At 39.4% G+C, this 24,933-nt stretch overlaps 1 protein-coding gene across 7 annotated transcripts in view; it reads right to left on the bottom strand.

Moving 5' to 3' along the window:
* The window catches only part of LOC144691611 (rho guanine nucleotide exchange factor TIAM1-like), a 312,961-nt gene that overhangs the window by 122,632 nt on the left and 165,396 nt on the right, over positions 1 to 24,933 (bottom strand). For 6 of the 7 annotated variants that reach the window (XM_078559872.1, XM_078559873.1, XM_078559871.1 and 3 more), the window contains 4 exons: positions 21,935 to 22,102; positions 15,578 to 15,679; positions 12,890 to 12,968; positions 1,555 to 1,644 (listed from right to left, as the gene is read on the bottom strand). In XM_078559872.1, the coding sequence (XP_078415998.1) occupies positions 1,555 to 1,644; positions 12,890 to 12,968; positions 15,578 to 15,679; positions 21,935 to 22,102 (439 nt within the window). The remainder of the gene's footprint in view (positions 1 to 1,554; positions 1,645 to 12,889; positions 12,969 to 15,577; positions 15,680 to 21,934; positions 22,103 to 24,933) is intronic. The other variant, XM_078559877.1, reaches the window with a different exon arrangement.

Genomic DNA, 24,933 nt, shown 5'->3' with positions numbered 1-24,933 from the left:
ACCTTCACCTCCCACACATTAACAGCACCCACACCTCCACTAGTCTAAAAGGACAAAGGTAGCAGATGACTGGGTACACTACCATGTCAAAGTTCCTCTCCAAGTCATCGTTCATTCATTGTTGCTGGGTCAAAATTCTGGAACCTAACAGTACTTTGAGATAGACTGCAGCAGCTCAAGAAAGTGGTTCAGCAGCCACTTCAAGGGAAATTAGGGGGGTAATACATGTTGATCTTGCCAGTGGCACCTACATGAACAAATGAAAAACACTAATTGATTCTTCATCTGCGCAATTAAGTTTGTCTGCACCACTCTCCCTCTTTCCAAAGATCAACCTTTGCTGAGATACATGCTATCCTTTGGTATCATCCTCAGGTTGGTGGAGTACAGGAGGCAAAGAAGGTAAGGTTGGAGTGAGAGGGTAGACATCAAAGTGGTGAAATTCAATAGTGCCAGTCTACTGTTGCTAACTTGACACAAGAAATGATCCCCGAGCCAGAATGGGTAAGGCCAAGGCTTGTCTAATATCTCATGGTGCCCAGTGTCAAATTTTGTTTGCTAACACTCCTTTGAAATGCCTTGCAATGTTTTACTGTGTTAAAGATGCTGTTTAAATGTAAGTTGTTTTTATGTTAAGGTAGTAATTCATGAATATCAGGCACTCTCTGGTATATTGCCCAAGGGGCTATTCATGTTTAAGGCTAGTGAAGGTGCAGCTACAAGAAATTAGGATTATATTTATTATATTTGTTGTCAAAACTTTGTGGCCTTTTCTATTTCGAGATGTTGACAGCTCTTGCTATGTATTTCGACAACTTTCTGTTTTCTTTCAGGTTCCTAACATTAAGTTTTTCTCTTTATATCTTAGCATAAAGTTGCATTTGTTTGGCGATTCTTCAGGATGCATGTGCCAAGGCACAGAAAATTCATGACGTTATTGAGATTTGCAAATAATGCAACTACCAATGCACTTGTCTTTGGCAAAGGACGCAGATAGGGCTTTATCAAGTTGGGAAACATCAAATTGGGAATTTTATGATGAGTAGTCACTAAATTCAGTGGAAACTTCAATAGGACAGATTCTCAATTTTGTCTATAAGAATTTATTCAAGGGCTTTCTCTTTCTTTTCTCCTCCAATTAGTGCCTCGGCCATATGTTCTTCCCCAGGGCTACAGTCAGGCTAGAAGTGATAAAAACCATGAATGATAACCAGAATAAAAAATACTGGTATGAACTTAAGATAGGAATCAAATTAAGAATGCAAGAATTTAACATATCTGAAAAGTAATGCATGTATCAGATTGAAAACTTGGCTTTATGCAAGTATCTGCAGTTGAGTCAAAAAAGCAATAACCATATGGTTTTGTCAGTAAGCTGCACTTTCCCCAAATCTTTCCAAAATATATAAAGGACAAATTCTAAGCAAGCAATATTCAGTTACTGCGCCATGCCAGATAAAAAGAAAGTGCCAATGATCTTTGCAACAGGCAGACAAAATGAAAAGCACTTCAAAGCTTTAAAGCTAAAAATGTGTGTGAAGAGAACCAGAGTACCTTTCAATGAAGCCAGGCCTCCTTCTTTTACATCAGTAATAATCATTTGCTGGTGTGATCCCTCTTCTTCAACTAAAGACACACAAAATCCTAAACAGAGAAAGAGATACATATTATATAAATAAAGTTAAACACTGCTGAAAAATAAACAAATGACTTAACAAACATAGGAATAAGGCAGCATAGTGGTTACATTACTGGTCTATTAATCCCGAGGCCTGGACTAATTAATCAATTATAGGTTTGCATCAGGTCTGATATCACCCACATTGGTAAGGGGGTTGTCCCTGATCTATTGTCATGCTGATCTGCACTGTTTGCTAGTGGTTGAGCTAAAGTTAATTGAGTCTATAAATTGTAATCCTCATCTAACTGAACCCATGTATGCATTTAATTTTTTTTAAATTCTTCTTTTAGTGGGGGGGAGGGGGGGTGGGCTGTGGAGTGAGGGGGCGGTTGCAGTGTGGAGCAGGTACAGAGGTCTTGCTCACATTAATTAATTACTTCATTTCTACCCAGACTATCATAGAAAATGCTAATAAGTGAAGCTGATGTTGGGTCTTTAATGGCCATATAGTTGCTCTTTAAGTTTGAAATCAGGGTCTTAAAGTTAAATAAAAAACTACGTAGGTATGAGGAGTGAGTTGACTATAAGACCATAAGATGTAGGAGCAGAAGTAGGCCATTCAGCCCATCGAGTCTGCTCCGCCATTCAATGAGATCATGGCTGATCTGATAATCCTCAGCTCCACTTTCCTGCCTTTCCACCATAATCCTTGATTCCCTTACTGATTAAAAATCTGCCTATCTCCAGCTTGAATATACTTAATGACCCAGCCTCTACAGCCCTCTGCGGTAAAGAATTCCACAGGTTCACTACCCTCAGAGAAGAAATTCCTTCTTATCTCTGTCTTAAATGGGCGACCCCTTACTCTGAGATTATGCCCTCTGGTCCTAGACTCTCCCACAAGGGAAACAACCTCTCAGCATCTACCCTGTCGAGCCCCCTAAGAATCTTATATGTTTCAATAAGGTTGCGTCTCATTCTTCTAAACTCTAATGAGTACAGGCCCAACCTACTTAACCTCTCCTCATCAGAAAATCCCTCCATACCCAGGATCAACCTAGTGAATCTTCTCTGGACTGCCTCCAATGCCAGTATATCTTTCCTTAGATAAGGGGATCAAAATTGCTCACAGTATTCTAGGTTTGGTCTAACTAGTGCCTTGTATAGTTTTAGTAAGACTTCCCTATTTTTATACTTCATTCCATTTGAAATAAAGGCCAACATTCCATTTGCTTTACCTATCACCTGCTGAACTTGTATGTTAGCTTTTTGGGATTCATGCACGAGGACTCCCAAATCCCTCTGTGTTGTAGCTTTCTGCAGTCTTTCTCCATTTAAATAATATTCAGCTCTTCTATTCTTCCTGCCAAAGTGCATAACCTCACAATTTCCCACATTGTATTCCATCTGCCAAGCTTTTGCCCACTCACTTAACCAGTCTATATCCCTCTGCAGACTGTGTCATCCTCACCACTTGCCTTCCCACCGATTTTTGTGTCATCCGCAAACTTGGCAATGTACATTCACTTCCCTCATCCAAGTCATTAATATATTTTGTAAATAATTGTGGCCTCAGCACTGATCCCTGTGGCACTTCATTAGTTACAGGTTGCCATCCTGAAAATGCCCCCCTTATCCCAACTCTCTGTTCTCTATTAGTTAGCCAATCCTCTATCCATGCTAATATACTACCCCCAACACCATGGCTCTCACTTTATTAAGTAGCCTTATACGCGGTACCTTATTGAACACCTTTTGGAAATGGGGAAGCTACATGAAAAATTATGATGGTAAACAAGGAATGGCTAGCATCTAAAAAATTAATACATAATTTGCAGCAAATATACATTGTTTTAAGACACAAAAATCCACAGAAAAAGTGGTACAACCATGGCCAACAGAAGGAGTTAAAGATGGTATTAGATCAAAGCAAGGGGTTTATAATGTTGCCAAAAAGAGAAGCAAACCTGAGGGTTTGCAGGGTTGAAGAATTCAGGAAAGGGGAGCCAAAAAATTGATAAGGAAAGAGACAAAAAACACAGGTCTTAAACATTCTTCTAGCTATGTAAACAGGAAGAGATTAGTTAAAAATAAATGAGTGCAAAATAGAGGTAGAGACAGGTGAAACTATAATGGAAAATAAGGAAGTGGCAGAGATATTAGACGCATACTTTGTCCGAGATATTAGATGCTTACTTTGTATCTCTCATCACAGTAGAAGACATGAAAATCATTCTGAAACAATGGGGAACGAAGACTTAAGCGAGAATGAGGAATTTAAGGAAATCAGTCCAAGTAAATAAACAGTACTGGAGAAACTGAAATGAGATGGCGAAATCCCCTGGATCTGACAATCTGGCTCTTAGGATTTTAACAGGGGCAGCTGCAAAAATAGTGGTTGCACTGGCTTTGATTGTCCAGAATTCCTTACAGTTCGGAACAGTTCCCAAGGATTGTAAGGTAGCAAATATAACCCTGCTATTTAAGAAAGGAGAAGAGGAGAAAACAGGGGACTTATAGGGTCAGTTAGCCTAGCATCTGTAGTAGGCAAAATGCTAGAATCTATTATTCTGGTAACAATGTACTTAGAAAATCATATGATTAAGCAGGGTCAACGTGGATTTATGAAAGGGACATCATGTTTGACAAATCTGTTATAGAGTTTTTTTGAGGTGTAACTAGTCGAATGGATAAAGGGGAATCAGTGAACTAGTGGACGCAGTGTACTTGGATTTTCAAAGAACATCTGATAAGGTGCCACATAATGGGTTATTACATAAAGTTAGAACTCATGGGATTGGGAGTAAGACACTAGCTTAGACTGAGGATTGGTTAATGGACAGAAAGCAGAGTTGGAATAAACGGGACATTTTCGGGTTAGTAGGATGTAACTAGCAGGGTACCGCAAGGATGAGTACTAGGGCTTCAGCTATTCACAATCTATATTAATGTCTTAGATGAGGGAACTGAATGTAATGCATCCAAGTTTGCTGATGATACAAAGTTAGGTGCAAAAATAAGCAGCGAGGAGGATGCAAAGAAGTTGCAGAGGGATATAAACATGTTGTGAGTGGGCGAGAGCATGTAGCAAAGTGTGAAATTATCCAATTTGTTGGTGAGAGGCTGGGAAATGGATGGTAAGAAATATATCCTTCTCCACTTCCTGCTGCTCTTCATTTTGAGTTTCTGAACAAAATCTATATCATAAGAACCATCTGAAACAGCAATTATGTGGGTTTGAACAAGATGGCTTGTTCAAAATGGCATTCACCACTGCCAGGTGTTGTGTTCTATCTATTATCACCGTGACAAAGAACCGGATCTATGTCAGTCTTGTTGCATGGGAAGTCTCATGAGTCTACACAAGAGAAAGTAAAGCTTGTTGGAAGGACAATCGCTCAGTGATACATCTGTTTGCCAGCAGCATTAATGGAAGCTGGTGCTCACTAAGATTGATCTTTGAGTTCAGGCAGCAAGTTGAACATCTTTCAGAAAGCAGTTCCACACAAATAGAAGGTATTCAGACTGTGTAATGATTACAACTAAAGTTGTAATTGAACTGTTCTTTAATAAGATGCTGGTCAATGGCCGAATAATGGGAGCCTATCTTGACACTTGGGGGTTACACGAATAATGCCTCTGGGGTGCAAAACTGTGTACATGCTTCCAGCACAACTGAACAAGGAGGCCTGAACAAGCCTGCTCAACAGAAATTAATTCTGAGCTTCACTGTAACAATTGGGACAAGCTCTAGTGCTTGCTATGCCTCCAAGAAGCAGCTCCACAATGTGGCTGGATAGAATTTAGGCCATTTGCTTCTCTGGCAACTGCCCTCGGGTAAGTCGGAGGGGAGTACAGATTGGGGGGCGGTGGAATGCAAACTGGAGGGGCACTCATGGGCCACTGCAAGTCCACAGTGCAGTTTCCTCCTGGCTTGTGCTTTTTTTTTTCAGAAATTGCTGGTTAAATGTCAGCAAACTCCTGAAAACCTGAGTGGAGCAGCCCCAGTGCCTCCTCTGCTCAGCATTGAAAAATTTCTCCAAGAGGTTATGTAAAAGATGGTAGGCTCCCCATTACCATATTCACCTAAAAATAGACAAATTTAGCAGTCATCCAAACACAAACCTAGATCATGGCAAGTCATGGCACTAGTAAATTAGTCATTCTCGTGCCTATTTTATACCGGTAAAATGGGCAGGGTACTTTTAAATTACTCATGTTTTGTTTGCTTTCACCACAGTGACGTACTCCAGCGTTGGATGGGTCTTAAATGACTTGTGACCAATGTACCCTCCAAATTTTCTTTGCTCTTGGCAGGCTACAATCTCCTCTGTGCACTACATTTTGGCCATGAGCCATTTACATTTTAAAAGTCATGACTTACACTATGCTGGAAATTTCTCCCAAAGAAGTTGTTTATTTCAAGGTGCGGTATGTTCTAGATCTCTGCACGACTGTGCACTGAAGCATCTTAGAGGGAATACTGATCTTGTCTAATTTCTTAGAATTTTAAGACACTTTAAAGCAGGTTGAGAGTTCAAGAGGGCTTAGTTTTTTTTCAACATTTTTTTCAATATATGCAGGATACACAGTGCAGAGAAATATGTCAAGAGCCACAGATGCAAAAAAGGGAAATTCAGGACTGAATCAGGATGCTCTTCATACGAAAGGTAGAGTATTAGAGTTAAAAACCCTGAGAAGCATGGATGCCATGATGGATGGGTTTTTGGGGAATCTTTTCAGATGAATAAACGAAGATGAGTCAAATTGACTTTCTCATCTGTATTTATATTGATAACTTGCCTAGAATTTAGTTTTGGTCATCTTGTGGAGAAAACTGACGATTCGTAAGCAATTCTCCATTTGATCTTTAGCATTTCTTTGTTGAGCATTCCCCAAGGTTGCCCTTCATGGAATATTGTGCAAACCCAATGTCCAGTTAGCATTTTAATCAGTCACAGTCAAGTTCAAAATATAGTTATGTATCACAGGAAATGGTTTAGTCAGGAAGCAACCATGTGGACATGTTAGTAGAACAATCTGCAGCAAGACACCAGGGCACCAGATCCTGAAATAAGGTAGCTGCAATGACAGAGGCTAACAGCTGTTTTGATCAGGGCATCATCTCCCGTTGATTCAGGTTTCAATTATTAGTCTAGCTGAAGGTAATAACAAAGTTGAAGACAAAACAAGAGAATGTGTAAATTGTTGGAGAAAGGAAGCTTTAGTAAGGTGCTCCACAATTAAGAAAAGCTGAAAAGGAATTATTACAGTAGAAAATATTGCTTCAAGTCTCAATTTCAATAAAATGAGGAAACAAAGAGGAAGAGTGAGCAAAATTCCACATTAAGGAGCTTTCAAAAAGGTTGGATTCAATCATGGCATTCAAAAGGAAATTGGCTCATTCACTGAAGGGAAAAATTTTCAGGACAAAGGGGAAAAGGCAAGGGAGCGGGATTAACTGAGTTGCTCTTGCAAAGAATCAGTATGGGCATGATAGGCTGAATGGCCTCCTTCTGTGCTGTTACCATTCTATTAATGCTGGAAAGTTCAGTGCAGCAATATTTAGGCCTGTAGTAGCATTTACAAAAAAAATGTAAGAAAGGTTGTGATGTAGCAAAATTGGGTGCTAGAGATTAGAGAATAATCACCTTTCAGATGACAAGATGTGATCATCATGAGGCTGAGTCAAATGCGAGGTGACCCTTCCCAAATATGGAACAGTATTCAAGTCTTGGTTGGACTAAAGATATAGAGCCACTAAAGGGAAATGTTTGGGATGCAAGAACTCAAATTTATTAAAGGCACCCTTAGCAATGAAGATAACATAAGATATAGGAGCAGGAGTAGACCACACGGCCCTCGAGCCTGCTTCGGCATTGCAAGTTAAACTCATTGTGTATACTCCAATGCATAGGCACCTGCATATGTATGTGCACAAGCACACACTCACTCACTTCCAGCAGAGGTAGTTGGAAAGCAAGCAGGAATGGGAACCCTGATTGATCATGGCTGATCTTTTGCCTCAATTCTATTTTTCCACCGGCTCCCCATATCCCTTGATTCCAAGAGAACAGAAATCTGTCTGAGTTGGGAGAGTTTCCTTTAAGACAGTGAACTAAGGTCTAAGTGAGAAAGATAACGTATGAACAACTCTCATTTCTTTTCTTCACTTTGCGCCAATTTACTTCCACTTCTCCTTCCCAGGCTGCATTGATTCCTCGTTAGGAATACAGTTTCACTGTATTGAGAATCCCTCAAATTCCTTATCCAAGTTGCCATTTTTCATGCACAAACACAGATGATGACTGTAAGCCAGTTACATAACATTGGGGGTATATCGCAACTAAACCCATTGTGTGTAGACAAGCACATGCATACGCACATACATAGGGATACGCACATGCTCGCTCCCAGGGGAGGTTGTTGGAAAGCCAGCAGGGGTGGAACCTCGACTGATTTTCCTCTCCCTAAACTGCAGCATTCCTGAAGTCAGCATTACTCAGCAATTCATGCTAGCATAAACAGCAAAGGCATTGGTGCAGCATGAATCAACTGATATAATTTTATTGAGTAACCAAACCGAGACTACTTTTTGTATAAAACTTAAAATTCTGTTCTTCTTTCTTGTTCAATGTTGTTAACCAAAGTGTTTATAATAGATACAATTATTCTGCAGTACCACAGAGTGGTTATTTTTTCTCCTGCTACATAGAATCATAGAAATCACAGCACAGGAGGTTATTCAGCTAACTGTGACTTTGGTACTCTTTCTTTTTCCCAATATCCTTTTATATTATTCTTTGTTAATACTTAACTAATAGAGATTTGTGGTGAAGTATTCCCTCTACCTAAATCAAAAAACTATGAAGTTTACAGCAGAGAAGGATCTCATTTAGCTCATTAGGTCAGTGTGTACTCATTGCAAGGGCAATCCTAAATAATCCCATGGCTTGCTCTTTTTGCATAACCCTATGTCTTCCTCTTCTTCAAATAGTTAACCAATCTTCTGTTAAAAGATGCAATGGTCTCTGCCTCAACCATTCCATCTGGCAAGTAATTCCAAGTTCCTATAAATAAAACTTTCCTTGTCTCTCAACTCACTTGCTCAGGGACAATTTTTCATTGATGATTCCTCGTCATGAACAGGTACAGAAAATAATCAAAAAGGCTAATGGAATGCTGGTCTTTATATTTAGAGATTTTTTGAATTATCCAAGAGCTTGAGGAGCCTATAGTTCCCTGTTCTTTCTCCACGGCAATGCCTCAGCCAAACAAAGTCGACTGGCCAACCAATCAGCACCCTTATCCTGTAGTATAAATTATAATGATCGTTTGAAATTTGGCATTCTTGTGTTTGTCTTTATGAGTGCAAGATGAAAAGCTTCGGCAACATGTCTCTCTTTTCAGCAATATTCGATTATCCTTTTTTTTGTACAGTGTGCAATATTTGCCACCCTCCAGGTCTTTGGCATAATTCCAGTTTCCAGAGGTGCACTAATCCTTCCCCAATATTCTGGCTGCATATCATCTGGGTCTGCTGAATTTTCTACTTAATGCAGTGTCCTGTTGAATATTTATTTTCAGTGATGCTCTTCTAATTTTCTGCAATGGTCTCAGTATCCCAGGTTAGAGGGGAGAGTAAACTAGAGTTTCTCTCCTGATTGTTATCCTAAGTTGCAAGGAGGCATTAGGATAGTAGGTAATTGGACTTGGCTGTAACACCTCCATCATAAAATAGTCTTCTAGTAGTCATAATCCATGTCACTAACATTGGAAGAGCTGTCCCACCAACCAGACAAGCAACAGTCTGACAGTCATACTCACCAGAATCAAACCTTTCGTCCAACATCCCAGATTCCTCCACCACCATCCCTGAGTACTGCCCGTTGCACTAGTAGGACAGAGCCACCAGAGGTGGCAACCCGGTGGTGCATAGTCGGGTGGGACTTGTCCTGGGAGTCCTCAATATTGGCTCTGAATCCTATGAAGTCTCATGGTGTCAGCATGAACATGAGCAAGGTAATCTCTTGCTGATTACCACTTACTACCCTCCCTGAGCTGATATAACAATACTCCCCTGCACTGAACACCACTTTTGAAAAAGCACCAAGAATAGCAAGAGCACAAAATGAACTATGGGTGAGGAACTTTAATGCCTATCACGAAGAGAGGCTTGGAAGCACCACTAATGACTGAGCTAGTCAAGTCCTGAAGGACATACCTGCTGGTCTGGATCTGCGGGTTCATTCATCTTTTGTAGATGCTTCTGTTCATGGCAATATTGATAGGAGTGACTACTACACAGTCCTTATGGAGACAAAATATTATCTTCTCAATGAGGACACCATCCATTGTGCTGTATGGTATTACTATGCTAAATGGGACAGATTCAGAACAGATCTAGCAGTTGAAAACTGGACATCCATGAGGTGCTGTGGGGCATCAGCAGCCACAGAATTGCATCCCACCACAATCTGTAATCTCAGTTCGCCATATCCCACTCTACCATTGCCATCAAGCTAAGGGATCAACCTTGATTTAATGTAGAGTATAGTGAAGCATGTCAGGAGCAGCAGCAGACATATCTGGTGGAACTACAACATGAAACTACATGGATGCAAAACAGCAGAAGCAGCATTAAGCGATTCCACAACGAAAGGGTCAGATCAAAGCTCTGAAGCCCTGCCACATCCAGTTGCAATTGGTGATGGACCATTCTAACAACCAACTAACAAGAGAAAGAGGCTCCATGAGCATACCCATCCTCAATGATGGAGGAACCCAGCACGTGAATGAAAAGGATGACTGCAATCTTCAGCCAGAGATGCCAAGTGGGTGAACTATCCTGGCCACCTGAGATCCCGATCATCACAAATGGCAGTCTTCAGCAATTTAAATTCACTCCATGTGATCTCATGAAATGGCTGAGCACACTGGACACAGCAAAAGCTGTACAATATCCCAAACGTACTGCTGAAGACTTATGCTTAAGAAATGACCATGACTCTAGCCAAACGTTCCAGGATAGTTGCAACATTGGCATCCACACAATGAAGTGGACAATTGTCCAGGTTTGCCCTGTCCAGGACAAATCCAATCTGGCCAATTACTGCCCAATCAATTCACTCTCAATCATAAGCAAAGTGATGGAAGGTTTTGTTGACAATATAATCAAGTCTCACTTACTGACCAATAACCTGTTCACTGATGCTCAGTTGGATTCTGGTAGGGACTCATGCCTTCTAGACCTCACTATAGCCTTCATCCAGACATGAATAAAAAGAGCTGAATTCCAGAGATGGGAGTGACTGCCCTTAACATCAAAGCAGCACTTGACATAATGTGGCATCAAGGAGCCCTAGTAAAATTAAAGTCAATGGGAATCAGGGGGAAACTCTCCACTGGTTGGAGTTATACCTAGCATAAGGGAAGATGGCTGTGGTTGTTGGAGGCCAATTTTCTCAGTTTCAGTGCATTGTTGCAGGAGTTCCTCAGGTAGTGTTCTAAGCCCAATCATCTTCAACTGCTCATCAGTGACCTTTCCTTCATCATAAGGTCATAAATGGGGATGGTCACTGATAATTATGGTATTTGGTTCCATTCACAGCTCCTCAAATATTGAAGCAGTTCCAGCTCACATGCAGCAAGACCTGGACAACATTCAAGTTTGGGCTGTTAAGTGACAAGTAACATTCGCACTAGGCAATAATCATCTCCAACGAGAGTAAGTCTAACTACCGCTTCTTGACATTTAATACCATTACCATCACTGAATCCCACACCATGAGGCACTTGGGAATTACCATTTACCAGAAACTTAACTGGACCAGCCACATAACTATGTAACTACGAAAGCAGGTCACAGGCTGCGTATTCTGCAATGAGTAACTCACTTCCTGACTCCATAAAGCCTTTCCACGGTCTACAAGTGCAAGCAAGGAGTGTGATGGAAAACTATCCACTTGCATGGCTGAGTGCCGCTCCAACAATACTCAAGAAGCTCATCACCATCCAGTGCAAAGCAGCCTGCTTGATTGACACCCCATCCACTACCTTAAACATTCAAACCATATGTTGCAATGTGTACCATCTACAAGATGCACTGCAGTAACCCACCGAAGTTCTAAGGATGGACACCTTCCAAACCTGTGACCTCTACCATCTGGAAGGACAAGCACTTGGGAACCACCTGCAATTTCCTCTCCAAGTCATACGCTATCCTGACTTGGAACTATATCGCCGTTCCTTCCTCGTCTCTGGGTTAAAATCCTGGAACTCCCTACCTAACAGCACGGTAGAAATACCAACACCACATGGACTGCTGCAGTTTAAGAAGGCAGCAGACCACTGCCTTCTCAAGGTCAGTGTGGGATGGGCAATAAATGCTGACCATGCCAACAATGTCCACAGTCCTTGAACGAATAAAAAAGTCAAGGCCCACACATAAATTAATGGTCATGGATGTCTGAAGGTATCCAGTATCTGATCACTTTGGCAATAACACAACTATTCTTTCAATGCATATAATTACATATTATAAACTAATTATGTTACTAATTAATGCTACTGATACTGAATCCTAAAGCTTAGGGTAAGCGTGATATATAAGTGGATATTGAAAGACTGGGGACACAAGCTTTATTCCTGCTAGCGATCGAATTGCAGCCACAATAAAGGAAAAGCTAAGCAAAGTTATTCCCAAGCTCGTGCCAAAGCAAGTAACGCCTCTCAGCATTGGCTGAGTTATGGCAGCATACTGGCTTCCTGTCTTTACAGAAGAAGCATCTGGTTGGCCAGAAAATGGGTAAAGCAAAAATTTTGGACGAATGGGCTGCAGGAAAATAGGATCAACACTGTTGTCTACTCCAGTGAATTCGAAGTCAATTTTTGCTTTAAAAAAGTCAAATGGATCGAGCATTTTAAACAAAACAGCCGGGAGGCATTTTTGTACAAAATCAGTGTAGAGTTAATTTAAAATTATGCGACTTCAAATTGGATTGTATATAGCCAAGCCTCTAATTATACCATGACCTTAACCCCAAGTCAAATTGAATAAATCAGTCTCTGACTTCTTGAAAACTGGTCTTCAAATTTACAACATGGACCAGTTGCACAAAAGTTAAGGAAATTACACAGTTTCTTTTCAATCAGGCTGTCAGCAATGTCCAAAGAACAAAGCAAAAATAAAGCCACAATTGACCAAAAGAAGAATTTATGGAAAACTGTGCATATATTTATGTTTTAGAATTTAGCACATATTCTTACCATAACTAACAGAAGTATCAGACTTGTCAAATTGAACACGATGAATAATTTTAGGACAAATTTCAATTTCTTGGTACAACTGAGAAAACAAAACAACTTTTGTTAATTTCAAAATGGGGGACGATATCACAGAGAAAGATGATGCAAACTGCTTAGAAGTAACTAACAAGTATTTATTAACATGCATTTATAATGAATATAAATTTCCAGTGTTATAGGTTATCCAATTTACTTTATGGTCCACATTTGCAGCTGGATAGTACACACCAACATCATATTAACATCTCCTAAAAGTAGTTCTTTTAAGACATGCGTTTCTAAATTTGATTTTTAACCATCCTCATCTTGACTCTTGTTTTGAGATGAATAACTTATATAACTTCACAGAATCACAGAATTGTTACGGTGCAGGAAGCCATTCAGCCCTTCATGTTTGCACCAACTCTATGAATGAGCATTATGACTCAGTGCCATTCTCCTGCTATATCCCCGTAACCCTGCACTTTGTTTCTATTTAAATAATCATCTTAATACCCTCTTGAATGCCTCGATTGAACCAGCCTCCACCACACTTCCAGGCAGTGCATTCCAGACCTGAACCACTCAGTGTGAAAAAGCTTTCTCTCACATCACATTTGCTTCTTTTGCCCATTATTTTAAATCTGTGCCCTCTCATTCTCAATCCTTTTATGAGCAGGAACAGTTTCTCCCTATCTACTCTATCCAGCCCCATCATGATTTTGAACACCTCTATCAAATCTCCTCTAAGCCTTCTCCTCTCCATGGAGAACTGACCCAATTTCTCCCATCTATCTTCATAACTGAAGTTTCTCATCCCTGGAACCATTTTTGTAAACCTCTTCTGCACTCTCTCCAATGTAATCACATCCTTCCTATAGTATGGCACCCAGAGCTATACAAAATACTCCAGCTGAGGTCTAACTAGTGTCCGATACATGCTCAGCTTAACCTCCTTGCTCTTGTACTCTATGCCCCAATTAATAAAGCCCAGGACACTGTGTGCTTTAATAACTGCTCTGTCCACCAGTCCCGCCACCTTTAATGACTTATGCACATATACTCCCAGGTCCCTCTGCTCCTGCACATCCTTTAGAGTTGTACCCCTTATTTTGTATTTTCTCTCCATGTTCTTTCTACCAAAATAAATCACCTCATCCCTTTCTGCATTGAATTTCATCTGCCACCTATCTGCCCACTCCACCAACTTGGCTATGTCCTTTTCAAGTTCTACACTGTCCTCCTCACAGTTTACAATGCTTCCAAGTTTTGCATTATCTGCAAACTTTGAAATTGTTCCCTGCACACCAAGATCTAGATCATTAATATGTATAATGAAAAACAACGGTCCCAATACTGACCCCTGGGGAATTCCACTACAAACCTTTCTCCCGCCTGAAAAATATCCATTAACCATTACTCACTGTTTCCTATTACTCAGGCAATTTTGTATCCACATTGCTACTGTCCCTTTTTGGTGTCACTTATTGATAGCTATCTTACAAAATAAAAAAGCTAAAGATAAAAGTAATAGAGAACAAACACATTCCATTGTTTGATTGCATTGCATCCTTTCCATTCTAGAAAAATTCCAATAAGGTCCAAGCAGAAGAAAAAAATCTTTTGGTGCAGGTATGTTATCTGCACTTACTTGATATTGGTTAACATTGTTTAGTGTGCATTTCTCTCTACTCCTGTTTAAAATTTCATAGCAGTTTGTTATGGTGAAGAAAAGGAACTGATTTGTTTTACTTTTTGCACCCATCCATGTGTGGCACAATGCACATCTCCCATTAACACCTTTTCAACTTCAACACAACAAAGTGCTAGCATTTTACATTCAACCAAAGCCTTGCATTGCAAAAAAGTTCAAAGGTGTCAGAAAACTCACTCCAGCTGGACTGAAGCAGAAGAGCCTGAAATTAATACAGCAGCCAGATATGCTGCATCCCGCTTTAAGGGTGGTATTTCTATGGGCCTAGTCGACAAAGAAGCCTCCATCCATCCCCAAGAAAGTTAGTTGAGTAAGAGGGGTCATGGAATACTACACCAGGAGTTCCAACATTCCAGGCCTAGAAGATCATCAGGGCAGGATCAGCAACCAAATGCCAAAGCAGGCAGACTTGGAACTCCAGTGGCTGAGGTGAGAACCAACCGAGGGACAAGGCTGAAGATTGTAGCCCAAACCCTGAAGATTGAGAGATTTTTTTTTTTTTAAGTTGTCCCCTTCCATCGGGAAAGGGGGGAATATGTAAGTCTTCTTTAAATGAGCACTTCCCCTATGTACCAATTGATTTTGATCACTGCCTTAAGGACTCAAAAACATGACAAAGGTGAGAAGACAGTGTTTATAATCAAAACAGACAGGTTACATAGCACACAATGTTGTATTAAAGTCATTTGCTCCTCAGTGACATTTTTGTGGGGTATGTGCACAAATGAAAAAAATAAATAAATATGGTGGGTAATAAAGAGAGGTTAGTAAATTTTCCTTGGTTTAATATTCTTACAATTTAATAAATGACATAAAACAAATTTTTATTACTGTAATACTTGCACAATGCCAAATTTGCATGCCACGTTGCCAAGAGCTATCCCGTTCTCTGCACATAATCGTAAGTTGCCAAAAACCATTCTTCAGTTGTGTAACCCTAGAATCAGGCTACCTACCAGTTCATGAATATCCTCTTGCTTTGGTACATAATATTGAATGCGATTGTCCACTGTAAACTTCAAACGCACATAGTGACCACCTGGCTCCAAATTTTGTACCTACAAAATATAAAGCACTAGAAATTTATAGATGTGGATTAAAAATAAAACCCTACCTTGCTCTGGTTAATAGAAATATAATGACTGATATTCCATTTTTCAAACAATTTAATGTTTACCACAGAATACACAGAAAAAAAGACTTGAAATTACTTAGCTCTATAACAAGTTCTATACAATGTGTATAATTCAATACCAATCTGAATATGTGAAGTAGAAAGAGGAACTGCTTTCAAACTCCTTTACTGTATGGACTTTATTGAGTAATACACAAAAGAGTGAGAATAGTAGAACAAGTAGAAAATATCTTGATCAAAATATCTAGCTCTTGGTACAGTACAGGAGGCCATTTGGTCCATTGTGCCTGTGCTAGCTAAAGAAGAGCTATCCAGGCCAATCCCACCTTCCAGTTCTTGGCCCATAGCCTGGTCAGCCACAGCCCTTCAAGTGCATATCCAAAAACTTTTTAAAATGCAATGATGGTTTGAGCCTCAACCATCCTTTCAGGCAGAGTTCCAGATCCCCACCACCCTCTGGGTGAAAAAAAATCTCAACTCTTTTTTAATCCTTCTACTAATTACATTAAATTTATGTACCCTGGTTGTATACCTCTCTGCCAAATGAAATAAATCTTTCCTATCCACTCTATCTAGGCCTATCATAATTTTATATACTGCAATTAAGTCTCCTCTGTGCCTCCTCTGTTTCAAAGAAAACAACTCCAGCCTATCCAATCTTTCCTCACAGCTAAAATTTTCCAGTCCTGACAACATCTTCATAAATGCCCTTTGTACCCTTTCTACTCTTTTTTAATCATAACTGTGTGCCTGCTCAGTGTTTTGATTTGAATGACAATACTTAAGTATTAAAATGCTAATATCAAATAAGTTAAACAAACATAAGATTAATTAAGATTTCACTGTCATTCATCTGAACTTAAATGTATGAGGCATGATTGAGAAATTTGCAGATGACACAAAAATTGGTCTATAGTTGATAGTGAAGAGGACAGCTGTTGTCTCCAGAATGGTTTAGTTAAGTGGGTGGAAAAGTGGCAAATGGAATTCAATCCAGAGAAGTGCAACGTAATGCATTTGGGGAGGGAAAATAAAGCAAGGGAATGCTCAATAAATGGGAGGATATTGAGAAGATTTGAGAAGTGAGAATCCTTGGAGTGTAAGCCCACAGGTCCCTGAAGGTGGCTGGACAGGTGGACGAGGTGGTAAAGAAAGCACATGGAATTATTGGACAAGGTATTGAATACAAAAGCAGTGACGTAATGCTGGAACTGTATAAAACACTGGTTAGGCCACAGCTGGAATTTTGAATACAGTTCTGGTCACCACGGCCTGAATTTTCCTGTCGGCGATTTGGGGGTGGGGCCCGCTCACCGACAGGAAAATGACATGGGAAGACGTCGGGAGGAACCCCCGACGTTATCCCGGTCCACTTAAATTTTGAGGAAGGTGGGCGGACAGCGAAATCAGCTGTCCGCCTGCCGACCTGTCAATGGCCAATTAAGGCCATTGACAGGGTAATTAAGGTAGTTAAAGGCCCTGCCCGTCCAACCTTAAGGTTGGCGGGCAGGCCAGGAGCCCCAGCGGGCTTCTGATAATACATGAAACCTCATCCACTGGTGGGATGAAGTTTCATGTGCGCTTTAAAAATGTTTAATAAATTTTATGTGATATTTATTAACATGCCCCGTCTCGTGTGACATTGTCACATGAGGGGGACATGTTAATAATTTTTTTATTTTTATATTTTTTAAGTTTGTAAAACTTTCACTGATCTCCCTGAGACAGCACTTAGTCTCAGGGAGCAGTGCGTTCTTTCACGCGCATGCGCGAAAGAGCGCACTTTGACAGATGGGGAATCCCTCCCCGCCCCCACAGGAAAAGCATAGCGCTTCCCGTTGGGCAGGCCACTGGGCGGGTCTTAATTGGCGGAGTTCGGCTGCCCGTCTGCCGCCGAGCCGGTGGGGCGCGCCCACCAACCTGGGGCAAAATTCTGTCCCACATTACAAGGAGGACAAAATTACTCTGGGGAGTGTACAGTGGAGATTTACAAGAATATTGCCAGGGCTTGAAAATTGCATCTATGAAGAAAGATTGGATAGGCTAGGGTTGTTTTCCTTAGAACAAAGGAGCTGAGGGTGACCTAATTGAGGTGTACAAAATTATGAGGGGCCTAGATAGTGTAGATAGGAAAGACCTGTTTCCCCTAGCTAAGGGGTCAATTACCAGGGGGCACAGATTTAAGGTGATTAGTAGAAGGATTAGAGGGGACATGAGGAAAAATTTTTTTCACCCAGAGGGTGGTGGACATCTGCAATTCACTGCCTAAATTGGTGGTTGAGGCTGAAACTTTCAACTCATTTAAAAGGTATCTGGACGTGCACCTGAAGTGCTGCAACCTGCAAGGCTACGGACCAGGTGCTGAAAAGTGGGTTAAAAAATGAGTGGATAGCTTCTTTTTTTCTCTTTCTATGGCTGGCACACACATGATAGGCTGAGTGGCCTCTTTCTGTGCTGTAACTTTTCTACACTTTTATGGTTCTATTCTTCAAACTAATAAAAATTAGGGATAATGGATTTATTCCTCATGGGTGTTTTTATACACTAAAATTCTCAAGCATGTGAGAGATAAAACCATTTTGTCTAAAGTTCTGTGATTGTTAAGCAGTTGTTAAGCGTGATATTGTCATCAAAAAACTTACTTATTTGCTTACTATTTAAAGATTTACCCTCAAGGAAGTTTTTGATGCCCTGCTGCATTATATACTCTTTCTGAAAAATAATTTTGATATTTTCACAGAATTCAGTTCAAAGCATGCCAGATCATATGATGGAACATCATGAAGAACTCAGATCAAACTAAACTATTGGCATTCTGGGGATCAATAACTGTGATGAAAGGTAAGTACAAATGCATCGTCCAAACTCATTAAATTCATGGAAGTCTGAGAACCCATACCTGCTATAAATAAAAGCATGCAAGCTAGTTTCTATGATTTGAGAGTAATAGTAATAATAATTCACTAGCCATCAACCCAATCAACTATGGCTCAGAAATTAAAGTTATTTCTTACTTTTTTGCTAATCTTCTCCCCTATAGATGTTGGTAAAAATTTGACGTGGAGGGACATTTAGTTGGTCGTTTGTGAAATTAATAAAGATAACAAAATATTCAAATATAAATACAAATATTAAGAAACAAAATAATGTTCCTCCTATCCACAAGGGCCCCCGTTTTAGTTTTGTTCAAGCTCAGGGATACTGTTGTTTGTTTCTGGTACACACACAACTAATTAATTTTGGTTTCCCAAATAGAATCTACTACTGAACCTGTCTCAAAAAAAGTAGCAAAGTACAGCAAGGACAAAAAGAATGTGTAATATTATAAACATTTAATGCAGTTAACTAAACTTTGAGCATCTCTTATAATGATACTTACTTAAACATTGTCATAATTGCATTCCCATTAAACAAATGCTTAATCAAAAGTATCATAAAAGTGTGCGAGAACCCATCCTAAGAATTTGGGACACAATAGGATGCAGAATGAAATGTTATTGAAAAGGTGTGTTTTTTTTCTTAATATTCCCACACCCATACACATAGCTGGATATCTATAACTTCTGCTTTATTACATGCTCATTTCACAGTGCTCAACAGGCATTCAAAAACAACACGTGAGATGGCAATGCAGGATGCCAGGTGTAGCAATCCTACCAGCACTAATTTGCCTTATATTATTACTGTAGGTTGATATTGTCTGAGCAAATAGTTACTTTAGACTATTTTATGAGATGGAACTTTCCCTAAACTATGTGTTAAGATTTTGAATCCGAGTTATATGATGCTTTTAATGACTTTTTTTTTCTTCAGAATAAAATAAGCAAGTTACTCATAAGGCTTCATTGTATTTTTTTAAAAGTTTTATACCGAAACTGAGAAGTCCACATGCTTCAATTCTTAGTGACAAGAGCATACACTTTTAATGCAAATAACAATGCTGTTGATCAAAAAAGCAGCACAATGCTGGGAAAATAACTGAAGCATATCTTTACACACTATATGATTAATGGAAATATTAAATTATAATTTATCCATAACTTGAGAGAGGAGTTAGATTTCCAAAGTGACCACTAAGGATATGCAATAAATAGTTAAAAGGTTAAATAATGAAACACAATTTAATAATATGGAAAACATTTGTCAAAAATGTTTCAGTGCATCTACTGGAATTAACTATTCAGCATCCTAAATTTCATTGCAGGCTTTTAAAATTGCTCAAGTTAATTGAATAAATGAAAAGACTTGATACTTATGCATGTACTTCTGTGACATCAATTATCATCCAAATAAAAATTTTGGAAACCACTGTCATAAGTGGGTGTTTTCCCCCACCGCTCTCACAAATGACATGAAACTGCACTTTAAAAGAAGATGGTCTGATCCTTAAAAGTCTGTAATGAAATGCTTGATATCTGAATCATACTACCGTACCAGAACTCTTCAGGTTCTTAACTCACATTGTGATTTGAAGTGAGAAGATGCAGATCAAACAAAAAGGTAAATGTGCATGAGCTGATGCAGGAGACAGGAGAGAAAACACAGGTAACAAGAAGTTATAATGCGGAAGGCAGCACTGGAACAATTCATAACAAACTACATTCACATTTGTATATTGAGTGAATACAGCCATAAATGGCAAAACATGCATACACAGGTAGATGTGTGGCTGATAGTGATTTAGACCATGTTGGGCATATTTTAACTGAACCTAAATTGTTTTGACTCAGAAGACAGTGTTGCTTGATGATGTTTAGAAAAACTGCAAAAAAGAACACTCAAATATCTCGCTGAATGATTAAAAAATGCTGCATTTATGGCATACTGACGAGCAAACTACCACCACCAACCTCCCAACAGCCCATCCCCCTCTCCCCCCCACCCTTGGCAACACCATCTCTACCGTAAGGCTTGCAATACAGCTCCTGAAAAAAGTGCATCCAACATGGAGGGACTTGTAATGCTAACATAATTTCACTCCCTTTAAAATTGCACCACAAAGTGAGACAATAATGTTGCATCTTTACCTTTGCTTTCATCACAATAACTCTCACATTAAATATAATTCAAAAAGGTCTGAAAATCTGGCAAACCTTTGCACATACATATTTTCATATATCATAGGTCTATTTCAAATCTATCAGCAAAATTAGAAACATGTTAAGGAACAAAGTTTGCATAATTATTTTAAAAATAAACATATTGTCCCTAATAAAAATAGGAGGGTAAAAAATTAGGAGAATAAATTACTATGGTTAAGAACAATTGTGGGAGTGGGCACACCTAATTTATCGGAGCACAATCTTGATAATTTGAGGCAAATTAATTTTACCTTCATGTTGTATAAATACATACTCATGGCTGTACATAAACAAAACCAATCCATCTTTGTCAATTATGGTTCTCTTCTTTCATCCTCTGTACATATATATTCTTGTGTGTATTTTGAGTGTAACCACACTTCTATATCTATTAATGCTGCTTAAAGGTTCCTTGCACTTGAGAAGAAATACTGAGCGGCAGTGCTAGTTACTTACAGACTTTTTACTTCTTCAATTCTATTTTTGTACAGACTGTTTTTGGGGGTTGACATCCAATATTTATTTTAGTATACAATACATTCAATACAACACAGATAAATGTTCCTCTGTTCATTCTGATAATATTAGTATTTCTATATTACAGACTAAGATCATTTAGATTTTTTTGTGTGTTTTGAACCACCACATAGAAAAATACAAATCATTGGCGAAATTATACTGGGATGCAATCAAACAGCTACCGTATTAGGGTTGGGGAATCAACATCAAAATTGCAAAAATATATGACTATTCAGATATTACTAAGCTGTTTGGTGTTTATTGTGAAGCAAAGAAAGAGTTTTTCAAGGTAATAATGTGAAAGAAGATTTGAAAGCTTTGAAAATGTCAGTAACAGAGGAGAAAATAAAAATTAAACAGCTGGATTAAATAAAGGATTTGTTGAGCAAAAAAAATTATTAAACTTTTACAATGTGCCATCAATTGCAAGAAAATATTTTCATTGTAGAATCAATCTTTTGAAATTCTGTCGGATCCTTTATTTAGCCAACAACTACATTTCAAAGTAATTTTGTCAATAATCAACTCCTCTAATAATTACGTGTTGAAAGTATATGGAGAATTAATCTTGGACATACCTTACAGGCCACTTCAAGAATTTCCTGTGCTGAGTTCCCTGGATGTACAACAACCAAAATGGGTTGATCATCTGGTAGACAGACCCATGTAGGCACGAGGAAATCAGTAACCCAGTTGTCACTTTCACGTGTTTGTTGATGAATACTCATGGTTAGACTCTTTTCTCTCTGTAGGAAAGGCCAGTAATAACCTACACTCAAATTCTTTGTCACAGTTAAGTCAATATAAAAAAGTTAAGAATACAGAAACATGCTTTGGAAATTTCTTTATGCAATACAATACACTGACATAATGCATAGCTACTTCAAAATAGTGTCACAAAAAGGAAAACTCCAACATCAGTATCCATTTTATAAAGAACAGACTAACATCAACCTTTTTTCTACTTCTGTTGATGTTTCACATTTTCTTGCTCCAGAGGGGTGCTGACAACATTCTAGGAGCCTGGCTAGGTGGAGTTGCTGAACATAACAATTATAGATTGCTGAATTAAAAATTTGCAAAAGTACTATCAAAAGCTCAGGGTGCTTTAATGACTCATTCTTCTAATCTATGATAATTTAACTTCTTCACATTTTCAATACCTTCAACTCCACTAAGCCAGTTATAACAAGCTGCATTTATGCAGTGTCTTAAACATAGTAAAATGTGCCAAGATGCTTAACAACAGTGATATCAAAAAAAATGTTGCCAACAATCCACTGAAAGACCTATCAGGACAGATGGCCAAAAGCTTGATGAAACAGGTAGTTTTTAAAGGTGCATCTTGAAATAGAAGAGAGGGATAGAGAGCTTAAAGGAGGAAACTCCGAGCTTATAATCATAGATGAATTGAATCGTAGAATGGTTCCACCACTGGAGGAGGCCATTTGGCCCATTGTGTCCATGTGGTTCTCTGCAAGAGGAACTCAGCTAGTTCTCCTCCCCCACCCTTTCCCCATAACCTTGAAAATCTCTCTCTTCAGGTACTTATCCAACTCTCTTTTGAGAGCAATAACTGAATCTGCCTCCACCATACTTTAAGGCAGTGTATTCCAGATCCTAACCACTCATTGCATAATAAAGTTTTTCCTCATGTCGGGATTAGTTCTTTTGCCAATCACCTTCAATTGGTCGCCTCTGGTTCTCAACCCTTCTGCCAATTGGGCAATTCAGCCCCTCAAACCTGCCCCACCATTCAGTGAGATAGATTCCCCCATGAAGGAAGGCATCCTCTCAGCATCTACCCTGTCAAGCCCTTTTTGACACCTCTCTAAAGCCATTACATAATTTCAAAAGTACAGTGCCCAGAATTAAATACAATACTCCAGTTGAAGCTGAACCAGTGTTTTCTAAAGGTTCATCATGCTTTCCTTCCTTTTGTACTCCATACTCGATTTATAAAGCCCAGGATCCTGTCTGGCCTTTTAACCAATTTCTCAATCTGCCCTGCCATCTTCAACAATATCCTCAGATGTCTCTGACGCCCCTTTTAGAATTGCATCCATTATTGCCTTTCCTCATACTTCCTACCAAATTACTTTACACTGTTTTGGTCTTTCAGGGAATTATGGAATATGGGGAACAGGCAGGGAAGTGGAATTTAAGCCAAGATCAGCCATGTTCTCATTGAAAGGTGCAGCAGGCTCAATAAGCCATATGGTCTACTCCTGATCCTATTTATTGCGTTCTCGCGTACACTTCTCCATTAAATTTCACATTCCATATGTTTGCCCATTCCACCAGCTTGTCTATATCATCTTGAAGATTATCACTATTTTCTTCACAATAATTCCAAGTTTAGTGTCACCTGCAATTTTTGAAACTGTACCTTGTACACCCAGGTCATTAATATACACCATGAAAAGCAGTGGGCCTAGTTCCAACCCTGGAGAACCACACTGCATAGCTTCTTCATTCAGAAAAACAACTGTTCACCACTACTCTGCTTCCTGTCACTCGGCCAACTTCGTATCCATGCTGCCACTGTCCCTTTAATTTCATGGGCTTCAACTTTGCTAACAGCTTATAATGTGGCACTTTATCACACACCTTTTGGAACTCCATGTACACCACAACTGCCTTACCTTCATCAACCCTCTCCATTACCATATCAAAAAACTCAGTCAAGTTAGTTTGACAGGATTTGCAGTTAAAAAAATCAGTGCTGGTTTTTCTTAACTAATTCACATTTGTCCAAGTGACCATTAATATTGTCTTGAGGCTTGGCTTAGGGCCTTGACAGCTGAAAATCTGGCCCAATAGTGGAGTGATTAAAATCAGAAATTCACAAGAGGCCAAAATTGGAAGAGCACAGAAATTCTGAAGGCTTGTAGGTATATAAGACCTTAAGAAATAGGGTCAGGAGTATGCCATTTGGTCCTTCAAGCCTTCCCCGCCATTCAATAAGATCATGATTGTCCTGATTGTGGCCTTAACTCCACTTTCCTGCCGGCCCCCATAACCCTGACTCCCTTGTAGATCAAAAATCTATCTAACTCAGTCTTGAATATATTCAATGACCCAGCCTTAACTGCTCTCTGGGGTAGAGAATTTCAAAGATTAATGACCTGCAGAGAAGAAATTCCTCCTCATCTCAGTCAGAAATGGGAGGTCCCTTATTTTGAAACTGTGCCCCCAAGTTCTAGACTCCCTTACAAGGAGAAACATACTAGGCATCTACACTGTCAAGCCCCTCCAGAATCTGGAAAAACTCAGCAAGTCTGGCAGCATCGGCGGAGAAGAAATCAGTTAACGTTTCGAGCCTCCATGGCCCTTCGGCAGAACTGCGCAGTTCTGCCGAAGGGCCATGGAGGCTCGAAACGTTAACTGATTTCTTCTCCGCCGATGCTGCCAGACTTGCTGAGTTTTTCCAGGTAATTCTGTTTTTGTTTTGTTTTGGATTTCCAGCATCCGCAGTAGCTTTTAGCTTTTTGTTTTTACCCTCCAGAATCTTCTGTTTCAATAAGATCACCTCTCATTCTTCTAAAACCGATGAGTAAAGGCCCAACCTGCTCAG

The sequence above is a fragment of the Cetorhinus maximus genome, chromosome 16 (assembly GCF_964194155.1).
Source record: "Cetorhinus maximus chromosome 16, sCetMax3.hap1.1, whole genome shotgun sequence".
Classification (NCBI taxonomy): Eukaryota; Metazoa; Chordata; class Chondrichthyes; order Lamniformes; family Cetorhinidae; genus Cetorhinus; species Cetorhinus maximus.
This window is presented reverse-complemented; position numbering and strand designations above follow the sequence as displayed.